The sequence below is a fragment of the Nerophis lumbriciformis genome, linkage group LG30, assembly GCF_033978685.3.
Source record: "Nerophis lumbriciformis linkage group LG30, RoL_Nlum_v2.1, whole genome shotgun sequence".
Taxonomy (NCBI): Eukaryota; Metazoa; Chordata; class Actinopteri; order Syngnathiformes; family Syngnathidae; genus Nerophis; species Nerophis lumbriciformis.
The window spans coordinates 25382519-25394959 of NC_084577.2; the positions used below are offsets into that span (position 1 = coordinate 25382519).

General features: G+C 39.8%; 1 protein-coding gene across 2 annotated transcripts in view; it reads left to right on the forward strand.

Moving 5' to 3' along the window:
* LOC133572813 (leucine-rich repeat and fibronectin type III domain-containing protein 1-like protein) overlaps positions 1 to 12441 on the forward strand; it is a 585384-nt gene that overhangs the window by 335923 nt on the left and 237020 nt on the right. For both annotated transcript variants that reach the window (XM_061925840.1, XM_061925841.1), the window contains 2 exons: positions 3865 to 4016; positions 8313 to 8566. In XM_061925840.1, the coding sequence (XP_061781824.1) occupies positions 3865 to 4016; positions 8313 to 8566 (406 nt within the window). The remainder of the gene's footprint in view (positions 1 to 3864; positions 4017 to 8312; positions 8567 to 12441) is intronic.

Sequence of the window (12441 nt, forward strand, 5' to 3'; positions counted from 1 at the left end):
AATTCTGGCAACAGAGCTGCCTTTTTTTCCAACTTAAATGTTATCTTATTATGCAAAAATATATTATGAAACATTCATACCATTTTTTAAATAGAAATACATACTAATAATAATGATGTCAAAGCAAGTTATCCATCACATTGTGCAATGTAAAAGTAGCAATAGATTAAATGGTAAAATTGTGAAATTTACTTTCTCGAAATAAAAAAAAAAATACTTTTTTACTGTAATAAACTGTGGTGCCGTTTTGGCATTTACAGTAATACACTGAAAAAACTACAGTTGTTGATTTGCGGAAAAAACAAACAAAAAAAACTGGCAGCTCAGGTGCCAAAATTTAACTGTAAAATAGCATTTTTTTGTGTAATTTACAGCAAAAAAACGAATGTACATTTTACAGTAAAATTCTGGCAACAGAGCTGCCTTTTTTTTCTAACTTAAATATTATCTAATTATGCAAAAATATATTATCAAACATTCAAACCATTTTTTTTAAATATAAATAAATACTACTAATAATAATGATTTCTATGCACGTTATCCATCACATTGTGCAATGTAAAAGTAGCAATAGATTTCATGGTAAAATTGTGAAATTGACTATGTTTTTTACAGCATTTGTCTCGCAATGAAAAAAAACAGTATTTTTTTAACTGTAATAAACTGTGGTGTCGTTTTGGCATTTACAGAAGTACACCGAAAAATCTACAGTTGTTGATTTTCCGGAAAAAACAAACAAAAAACAAACAAACTGGCAGCTCAGGTGCCAAAATGTTACTGTAAAATTGCATTTTTTTTTTATTTACAGTAACGAAACAAATGTACATTTTACAGTAAAATCTTGTTAACAGAGCTGCTTTTTTTTCTAACTTAAATGTTATCTATTTATGCAAAAATATATTATCAAACATTCAAACCATTTTTTTAAAATATAAATAAATACTACTAATAATAATGATTTCTATGCACGTTATCCATCACATTGTGCAATGTAAAAGTAGCAATAGATTTCATGGTAAAATTGTGAAATTGACTATGTTTTTTACAGCATTTTTCTCGCAATGAAAAAAAACAGTATTTTTTTAACTGTAATAAACTGTGGTGTCGTTTTGGCATTTACAGAAGTACACCGAAAAATCTACAATTGTTGATTTTCCGGAAAAAACAAACAAAAAACAAACAAACTGGCAGCTCAGGTGCCAAAATGTTACTGTAAAATTGCATTTTTTTTAATTTACAGTAACAAAACAAATGTACATTTTACAGTAAAATCCTGGCAACAGAGCTGCCTTTTTTTTCTAACTTAAATATTATCTAATTATGCAAAAATTTATTATCAAACATTCATACCATTTTTTTTTAAATATAAATAAATGCTACTAATAATAATGATTCCAATGCAAGTTATCCATCACATTGTGCAATGTTACAGTAGCAATAGATTTCATGGTAAAATTGTGAAATTTACTGTGGTTTTTACAGCATTTTTCTCGAAATGAAAAAAAAACTATTTTTTTTTACTGTAATAAACTGTGGTGCCGTTTTGGCATTTACAGAAATACACAAAAAAAACCACAGTTGTTGATTTGCGAATAAAACAAACAAACAAAAAAACCTTTGCAGCTCAGGTGCTAAAATGTTACTGCAAAATTGCATTTTTTTTTAATTTACAGTAAAAAAAAAAAAAGTACATTTTACAGTAAAATTCTGGCAACAGAGCTGCCTTTTTTTTCTAACTTAAATATTATCTAATTATGCAAAAATATATTATCAAACATTCATACCATTTTTTTAAATATAAATAAATGCTATTAATAATAATGCTTCCAATGCAAGTTATCCATCACATTGTGCAATGTAAAAGTAGCAATAGATTTAATGGTAAAATTGTGAAATTTACTTTCTCGAAATGAAAAAAACAGTATGTGTTTACTGTAATAAACTGTGGTGCCGTTTTGGCATTTACAGTAATACACTGAAAAAACTACAGTTGTTGATTTGCGGAAAACCCCCCCAAAAAAAACAAAAAACTGGCAGCTCAGGTGCCAAAATTTTACTGTAAATTTGCATTTTTTTGTGTAATTTACAGCCAAAAAACTAATGTACCTTTTACAGTAAAATACTGTAAAAAAGCTGCCTTTTTTTTTCTAACTTAAATATTATCTAATTATGCAAAAATGTATTATCAAACATTCATACCATTTTTTTAAATATAAATAAATGCTAATAATAATAATGATTCCAATGCAAGTAATCCATCACATTGTGCAATTTTACAGTAGCAATAGATTTCATGGTAAAATTGTGGAATTTACTGTGGTTTTTACAGCATTTTTCTTGATATGAAAAAAACTGTACTTTTTTTTTTACTGTAATAAACTGTGGTGCCGTTTTGGCATTTACAGTAATACACCGAAAAATCTGCAGTTGTTTATTTGCAAAAAAAACCCAAACTGGCAGCTCAGGTGCCAACATTTTACTGAAAAATTGCATTTTTTTAATTTACAGTAAAAAAAAAAAAAAAAGTACATTTTACAGTAAAATCCTGGCAACAGAGCTGCTTTTTTTTTGTAATTTAAATATTATCTAATTATGCAAAAATATATTATCAAACATTCAAACTGTTTTTTTAAATATAAATAAATACTACTAATACTAATGATTCCAATGCAAGTTATCCATCACATTGTGCAATGTAAAAGTAGCAATAGATTTCATGGTAAAATTGTGAAATTGACTGTGTTTTTACAGCATTTTTCTCGAAATGAAAAAAACTATTTTTTTTTTTACTGTAAAGTGGTACCATTTACAGAAATACACCGAAAAATCTACAGTTGTTGATTTGCGGAAAAAACCCCAAATAAAACAAAAAACAAAAAAAAACTGGCAGCTCAGGTACCAACATTTTATTATAAAATTGCATTTTTTTTAAATTTCCAGTAAAAATAAAAAGTAAATTTTACAGTAAAATTCTTGCAACAGTGCTGCTTTTCTTTTTATTATTATTATTTTTTTCCATTTACAGTACTACATTTTGAAGTGACATTATTGCAACTTGCCATATGTTTTTTACATTTTAGTTTAAGAAAATCTACAAATAAAATGCATTAAAAAATTGTGTAATAATCGTATTCACTGTTAGAAGCGGCCCTCTGGGGCCAAACATAACTGAGATGTGGCCCTGGGTGAAAACGACTTTGACACCTCTGCTCTAGATAAGTTACGCGTAAAATGAAACCTTTTATTTTGTAGGCTCGGCTTTGCAATCCAATCCTTTCGTTAAAAAGGGGGAATAAATAATGACTGGGCATCCTCCAAAAGAATTGCAGATGCACAATGGTTACTCGGCATCGTTCTTTATGGCTTCTCACCCAGGCTGACATAATCTTCATAATGTACTTGTTCATGGAGAAAAAAGACGAAAAGGAGCTATATGAGTGTCCAGAAGGACGACGTGACGCAGGATTAACCCTGTCTCACAGCTGTAGTCATTTAGGCCATGCAGCTGAAGTCTCTTCTGGTCGTACTTCTATAGAACTTCACATTGTTCACTGCGTTAGAAACTGAATCTTCATTCATCAAGAAGTTACCGCCTGACTTTAAAACGGAATCCTTGATTACATTTGCTTTGTATTCTCGACATTTACAGACCTTTTATTTCTTTTTTTACAAAGTGAACTTGGAAAGCGCTGAGTGGCGGCGGCGGCGGCGCATATTTGCATTTAAAACACTTTCCAAAGTATTAACGCAGACTGACTTCTGTTACGGGCTTAATGTTGACTTCAGACACTCTCTGATCACTTAAGGCTAAAATCCACAATTGATGCAGTGTTTTTTTTGTTCTTTTTCTGTGTTCATTCCCAGCCGTCCGCAGGAAGGATTTTGCCAACATGACCAGCCTGTTGCATCTGACCCTGTCCAGAAACACCATCAGTCAGATCCTGCCTTCAGCTTTCAGTGACCTGCGACGACTGCGATCGCTCCACTTAGACTCTAATAGATTAACTGTTATTAAGGTAAAAACTCCATGGACTGTGGAAAGGTTTGTCAACGTTAGGTGGTCCCTCCAGGAATTCTGACTTCTCCAGATTCTCCGAACCTTTCGATATTACGGACCGTAGATGGTGAAATCCCTAAATTCCTTGCAATAGCTGGTTGAGAAATGTTGTTCTTAGACTGTTCGACAATTTGCTCGCACATTTGTTGACAAGGTGGTGACCCTCGCCCCGTCCTTGTTTGTGAATGACTGAGCTTTTCATGGAAGCTGCTTTTATACCCAATCATGGCACCCACCTGTTCCCAATTAGCCTGTGGGATGTTCCAAATAAGTGTTTGATGAGCATTCCTCAACTGTCTCAGTCTCAGCTTTTTTAAACATGTTACAGCCATCAAATTCCAAATGAGCTAATACATGCAAAAAATAACAAAGTTAACCAGTTCGAACGTTAAGTATCTTCTCTTTGCAGTCTATTTGTCATGTCTGTTTAATCATGTTTTGTTTTAAGTCATGTTTTGTTTAGTTTCTGGCTTTTCACTCCCTTGTCTTGTTTGCATGATTACCCATTAGTTTCACCTGTTCCACGTTTGGACTCATTGTACACTCTTGATTGTCACCATAGCAACCCATTAGTTTTCACCTGTCACGTCACGCACCTGTTTCACGTCTTGAGTCACGCACCTGTTTTCGTTAATCATGTCTGTAGTATTTAAGTTCAGTGTTTTTCAGTTTGTCTTTCTGACGACCTCAACACATTTATGCTCTGTTCATGCCTGATACTTCTTTCCATGTCAATTCCTCAAGCAACTATTTTTGTCCAAGCCAAGTAAGTTTTTGTTCCATATTTATAGTCTTTTTGGTTTCATAGTTTGTTCTCCGCCATTGTGCGTGTTTTTTGTTTGTACTTTTTTGCTATAGTCTTTTGGTTTCATAGTTTATTCTCCGCCACTGTGCGCGCTTTCATTTATTCTTTTTTTTGATAATAATAAATCATGTACCTTCATTCCCGTCTCGCACGAGCCAACTTTCCGTTGCATCCTGGAAAAGCAAACACCCAAGATCAAGTCCTGACACTATTCAATTGAATATAGGTTGAAAATAATTAGCAAATCATTGTATTCTGTTTTTATTTCCCATTTACACAACGTGTCAACTTCACTGGTTTTGGTTTTTGTACAAAAAATCCTGAAATCCTGGAGGGACTGAAACGTTACCAGTTGTGTTTACAATATGCTATGCATCTTTTACATATTTACATGACAGAGCAGAACTGTAGGTATGTTTTGGGGAAGCAGGTCTAGGAGTTCAGGGGATGCGGAGGGTGCTATAGTGGGAAAACTATTCATAAATCCATCCATCTTCTTCCACTTATCTGAGGTCGGGTCGTGGGGGTTTCAGCTTAAGCAAGGAAACCCAGACTTCCATCTCCCCAGCCACTTAATACAGATGATCCTGAAGGATCCCGAGGCGTTCCCAGGCCAGCCGAGAGACATAGTCTTCCCAACATGTCCTGGGTCTTCCCCATGGCCTCTTACTGGTCGGACGTGCCCTAAACATCTCCCTAGGGAGGCGTTCGGGTGGCATCCTGACCAGATGCCCGAACCACCTCATCTGGCTCCTCTCTCTTACTTTGAGCTCCTCCCGGATGACAGAGCTTCTCACCCTATCTCTAAGAAAGAGCCCTGCCACCCGGCGGAGGAAACTCATTTTGGACGCTTGTACCCGTGATCTTGTCCTTTCGGTCATAACCCAAAGCTCATGACCATAGCTGAGGATGGGAACGTAGATCGGCCGGTAAATTGAGAGCTTTGCCTTCCGGCTCAGCTCCTTCTTCACCACAACGGATCGATGCAGCGTCCGCATTACTGAAGACGCCGCACCGATCCGAAAGTCGATCTCACGATCCACTCTTCCCTCACTCGTGAACAAGACTCTGAGGTACTTGAACTCCTCCACGTGGGGCAGTGTCAGGTTCAAACACTGATGACATCTGTTAAACAGACACATGCAGAGACAGAGTTACATTTGGCTCAATTGAGGAGACACGTTTTTTGAGCTGTACTCTACTTACAGATCCAAACTTCGCTCTAAAGTCTAGCCCAGGTGCTTCCTTTATTTATTTGGGAGGTCCCTGGTTACATCACTGAAGCTGTCGCTGAGGGAAGGGGGTAATCTCGACAGCTCCAGTTAGACACCCATCCATCCATCCATCCATTTTCTACCGCTTATTCCCTTCGGGGTCGCGGGGGGCGCTGGAGCCTATATCAGCTACAATCAGGCGGAAGGCGGGGTACACCCTGGACAAGTCGCCACCTCATCGCAGGGCCAACACAGATAGACAGACAACATTCACACACTAGGGCCAATTTAGTGTTGCCAATCAACCTATCCCCAGGTGCATGTCTTTGGAAGTGGGAGGAAGCCGGAGTACCCGGAGGGAACCCACGCAGTCACGGGGAGGACTTGCAAACTCCACACAGAAAGATCCCGAGCCCGGGATTGAACCCAAGACTACTCAGGACCTTCGTATTGTGAGGCAGATGCACTAACCCCTCTGCCACCGTGCTTCCCCCCAGTTAGACACAATCATACTTGCCAACCTTGAGACCTCCGATTTCGGGAGGTGGGGGGTGGGGGCGTGGTCGGGGGTGGGTCAGGGCGTGGTTAAGAGGGGAGGAGCATATTGACAGCTAGAATTCACCAAGTCAAGAATTTCATATATATATATATATATATATATATATATATATATATATATATATATATATGTATATATATATATATATATATATATATATATACATATATATATATATATATATATATATATATATATATATATATATATATATATATATATATATATATATATATATCCTGAAAATATGCAAACAAAACTGTGTTTAGATAATTGATACTTCAAACTTGCGTAAATAAATATTAAGGAATATAACGTAACTTGGCTTCTGAGAGCTTCAAAATATAATGAATACAATGCTAAAGTTGTTGATAAACAAGCAATTATTTTAATAATTAAATATGGTCATTTTAAATGAATTATTATGATAATTTAAAATGAATTATTTCAAATATGTTTATTTTAATGTATAATTCTATGGCTGGATGTAATAAGGAGTCAGAAAAAATACAAATAAAAATACAATAAATGTTGATGTTTTTAGCAAAATATAGTAAAAATGTATTTAGTTTTTTTTTTTTTTTAATTAATAAATATATTTATTTTTAGGTAAGATAAACATAATAATACAATTTATCTCTAGTCTGGATGATTTATTTCTTGTCACCCTGTTGTCCTCCCGTCGTGAAAAAAGGCAGTCCTCACTCAGGTCCGCATGGAGCTGGAGGGGGCGTGGCCTCCAGCTCCGGTTGAAAATCGGGAGATTTTCGGGAGAATATTTGTCCCGGGAGGTTTTCGGGAGAGGCGCTGAATTTCGGGAGTCTCCCGGAAAATTCGGGAGGGTTGGCAAGTATGGACACAATATATGATTATACAAGAAATGCAAATGTGTTGACGCTGGTGATATCGCCTTGTCTCTGCTCTGTCTGCGTCGCGGCGGTGTTCAACCTTGGCCGTTCATGGACATAGACACTGATACCAGACTGGCTTGCAGTCTTTTGGATTACCAGCTTTGCACAGACAAAGAAAAATACCACTTCAGCACAATTAATAATAATTATAGCGACGGCCCTTAAGCATAAGAGTTGTCGTGATAATATATACATAATTATTCTAACAGGCAGGGTGTCCTCCCCAACCCGGAGATGGCGCTCCACCATTTTCCGGGCAAACTAAATACACATTAAACTTGTTAATGCAAAAACTCCCCTGGAAGATGGATCCCCATTCAAGCCTAACCTACTCAGTGGCCTAGTGGTTAGAGTGTCCGCCCTGAGATCGGTAGGTTGTGAGTTCAAACCCCGGCCGAGTCATACCAAAGACTATAAAAAATGGGACCCATTACCTCCCTGCTTGGCACTCAGCATCAAGGGTTGGAATTGGGGGTTAAATCACCAAAAATTATTCCCGGGCGCGGCCACCGCTGCTGCCCACTGCTCCCCTCACCTCCCAGGGGGTGATCAAGGGTGATGGGTCAAATGCAGAGAATAATCTCGCCACACCTAGTGTGTGTGTGTGACAATCATTGGTACTTTAACTTTAACTTTAACTTTAATGGCCAAATCAAGTCTAATACTAAAGTGAAAGGAGTAACAAGTAGGTTTAGTGCAAAAAAAAAATCACTAACTAGTATTCTTTATGCTGTGTGACCTCATATGTTGTATGTTTTTTATTCAGGATGATCATTTCAATGGCCTTACAAACCTTCGCCATCTAATTCTGGCCAACAACCAGCTGCACTCCATATCTCCTCATGCTTTCGATGACTTCCTGTCCACGCTGGAGGATTTGGACCTGAGCTACAATAACCTCGCGCAAGTTCCCTGGGAGACCATCGGGCGCCTGACCAATGTCAACACCTTGAACATGGACCATAATCTCATCGAAAACGTTCCCCAGGGCGTATTCACCAACTTACACAAACTGGCCAGGTAAGGCTATCGCCACACTGATGATGATGCTTTAAACCGGGGCTGTCAAAATGAACGATTAGTCTATCGTCGCTTTTAATCAGACTCCAAATTTTTACGCAATGAACCCATTTGCTGTGCAGAATCATGCAATATCGCCGTCTTCAAAATCAAAACAGTAACCCTGGAATTAATCTGATAACTTATTTTTTACCATAGCATTGTTCTGAATATATTTATCGTATTTTCCGGACTATAAATCGCATTGGGTTATAAGCCCATCCATCCATCCATCTTCTTCTGCTTATCCGAGGTCGGGTCGCGGGGGCAGCAGCCTAAGCAGGTAAGCCCAGACTTCCCTCTCCCCAGCCACTTCGTCCAGCTCCTCCCGGGGGATCCCGAGGCGTTCCCAGGCCAGCCGGGAGACATAGTCTTCTCAACGTGTCCTGGGTCTTCCCCGTGGCCTCCTACCGGTCGGACGTGCCCTAAACACCTCCCGAGGGAGGCGTTCAGGTGGCATCCTGACCAGATGCCCGAACCACCTCATCTGGCTCCTCTCGATGTGGAGGAGCAGTGGCTTTACTTTGAGCTCCCCCCGGATGGCAGAGCTTCTCACCCTATCTCTAAGGGAGAGCCCCGCCACCCGGCGGTGGAAACTCATTTCGGCCGCCTGTACCCGTGATCTTGTCCTTTCGGTCATAACCCAAAGCTCATGACCGTAGGTGAGGATGGGAACGTAGATCGACCGGTAAATTGAGAGCTTTGCCTTCCGGCTCAGCTCCTTCTTCACCACAACGGATCGATACGGCGTCCGCATTACTGAAGACGCCGCACCGATCCGCCTGTCGATCTCACGATCCACTTTTCCCTCACTCGTGAACAAGACTCCTAGGTACTTGAACTCCTCCACTTGGGGCAGGGTCTCCTCCCCAACCCGGAGATGGCACTCCACCCTTTTCCGGGCAAGAACCATGGACTCGGACTTGGAGGTGCTGATTCTCATCATGGTTATAAGCCACACCTACTAAATTTTAGATGTAAAAAAATATTTTTCTAAATATTAGCCGCAGATGTATACGTTGTGAAATTAGTTATTTGTCTGTAATGCGGCAGTAAAACGGCTAATCAAACAAAACAAAAGTCTGATTGATTGATTGGAACTTTTAATAGTAGATTGTACAGTACAGTACATATTCCGTAAAATTGACCACTAAATGGTAACACTCAAATACGTTTTTCAGCTTGTTTAATTAAGTCGGGGTTCACGTTAATCAATTCATGGTAGTCATCATCATGAACCGACGAGCTGCGGAATCTAGCTCTCCAATCAGCTAAACAGACTCAATAACTCCACGGTGACGTTTTGGGGAACTTACTGAGGAATTTTTGAAACTGAAACAAAGCAAAAATAACGCCATTGCAAGTTAACAATACTAACACAGACACTTGTAAAAGTGTTAGCATAATAGCTAATGCTAACGATGCTCGCTTCATTAATTATGATAGCATGTACAAATATGGATACAAACACTCTTACAGACATCACACATGGGACGGTTTAGTAAAAATAATTAGTTATAGTTATATTGTAAACTTACAAATGTAGCTTAGAGTAATGAATGAAGAATCCTTTTGACCGGACGCGCTACAGACGGTTTTACTTTAGGTTCAAGGCATTGATACCGCAAGTACATTTCCCCCCTGGGTGAAGAAGCAGACGACGGACGGAAAGAAGACCAGCATCCAGTGGACCCTCTGGTCATAGCTCCATGACCCGGACAGAGATTGCCTCCATAGCCACCCCCAGAGGACCAAGATTCTGAAGATCAACTCTACCATCACAGAGCCAGTGAAGCTTGGCGACAACAACCTGTAAGAAGTGGAGACCTTCTGGTATCTAGGCGGTGTGGTGAACCAACAGAGGGTAATGGACACGGATGTAAAAACCCATACCCATTTCCTTCATCGCCTTCAAGAACATCTGGAGATCCCACCTCATCGCGACGCGCACCAAGATTTGCCTGTTCATCTCAAACATCAAGTATGACGCTTCACCCCATTGGTGGGGGTGATGGATGGCTGAGCAAGGTAGCCCCTCATCCTTCCCCTCTGTTGCAAGGTTCTGTGGGTTCTATGTTTACCTTCAGCGTTTACCTTTTCCCCAACTTTCTAACGGGCGTATGTCTGCTCTTGAATGGGATTGTGCTGAAAATCGGAATTTCCCCTCGGGGACCAATAAAGTAAACAATTGAACGATTGTCCTGCTGTACGAAACTGAAACATGGCCATCAACAAAAAACACCATCATCATCGGCGGTCACTCGAAGCGAGTATGACGGTCCTCCTGGTCTGGGGGTATCCCTTTATGGAGGATGCCTGTGCATGACTTTGTTTAACGTGGGGAGACTGGTGCACAGACAGTCACCACACCATCCTTGACATATCCGGGTCAGGGTCCAGTGGCATGGAGTCCAAGACGACTTGGGACCCTTTTCTGCCATCCCAGCCGTTGTGACGCTCCATAGGGTTAGCAGTCATCCTCCGCCTGTTCCACCGTTGAGGTCTTGGGTTGTTATTGCCCCATAACTGGGCTCACATGGATGTGGGGGTGCCTTCTTCCGCCCATCGCAGCCGTTGTGGTGGTTCATACATCTAAACACCACCAAGAGAGTACAAACGTTCATCAATTCCTGTCTGAGAATAATTCTCAAGACCCACCGGCCGGAAACCATCAGCAACAAAGATCTCTGGCAATGAACAAACCATGAGCCAGTGGAGGAAAATATCAGGAGAAGAAGATACACCCTAAGGCATGGGTGTCAAACTCTGGCCCGCCTCATTCACCGCTAATTCTCATACTTACCAACCCTCCCGGAAGACTCCCAATTTCACTGCCCCTCCCAATAATAGTCACATCCGCATTTCATTCAGTCCAACGAGTGCTGGCCCAGTCACATAACATGTGCGGGTTCTGCACACACACACACAAGTGAATGAAACGCATACTTAATCGACATGCGATACAGGTTACACTGAGGGTGCCAATATAAACAACTTTTACACTGTTAGAAATATACGCCACACTGTGATCCACACCAAACAAGAATGACAAACACATTTCGGGAGAACATCCGCACCGTAACCCAACAGAACAAATACCCAGAACCCTTTGCAGCACTAAATCTTCCGAGACGCTACAAGGTGTGTGTGTGTGTGTGTGTGTGTGGGTGGGGGGAAGAGTCCCGGAAAAGTTAGTGCTACAAAGGTTTCTGGGTATTTGTTCTGTTGTGTTTATGTTGTGTTACGGTGCGGATGTTCTCCCAAAATGTGTTTGTCATTCTTGTTTGGTGTGAGTTCACACAGTGTGGCGTACATTTCTAACAGTGTAAAAGTTGTTCATACGGGCACCCTCAGTGTAACCTGTATCGCTGTTGATTAAGTATGCGTTGCATTCACATGTTTGTGCATACAAACGCCTGCATATATTGTGTGATCGGGCCGGCACGTTGTTAGAATGGATGAAAAGCAGACGTGACGGCAGCTCGTAGTCGATGTTAAAGCCAGTGCCTTTAAGGCACGCCCCCAAGACTGTGGTCCGGGCGGACTACGAGATATAATGACTGTAGAACACCTTCGTTCGATAATGAAGGTTGCCTCAGCTCAAAGCCTGAGACCCGACATTAATGAACTAGCATCCAAGAAAAGATGGCAGGTATCTGGCTTGTGCAAATTGAGCAGTTTAAAAACCTAAATGGTTGGTTTATTCATTGTTATTTTATTTTCAGATTTATTAGCCTGTGGAAAAAGTTAATGTCGATATTTACCTCAGAAGGCTGCAAATAGAAAAGAGGCATTCAATTTTTATTTAAAATGTATATGATATGCCATTGATATTT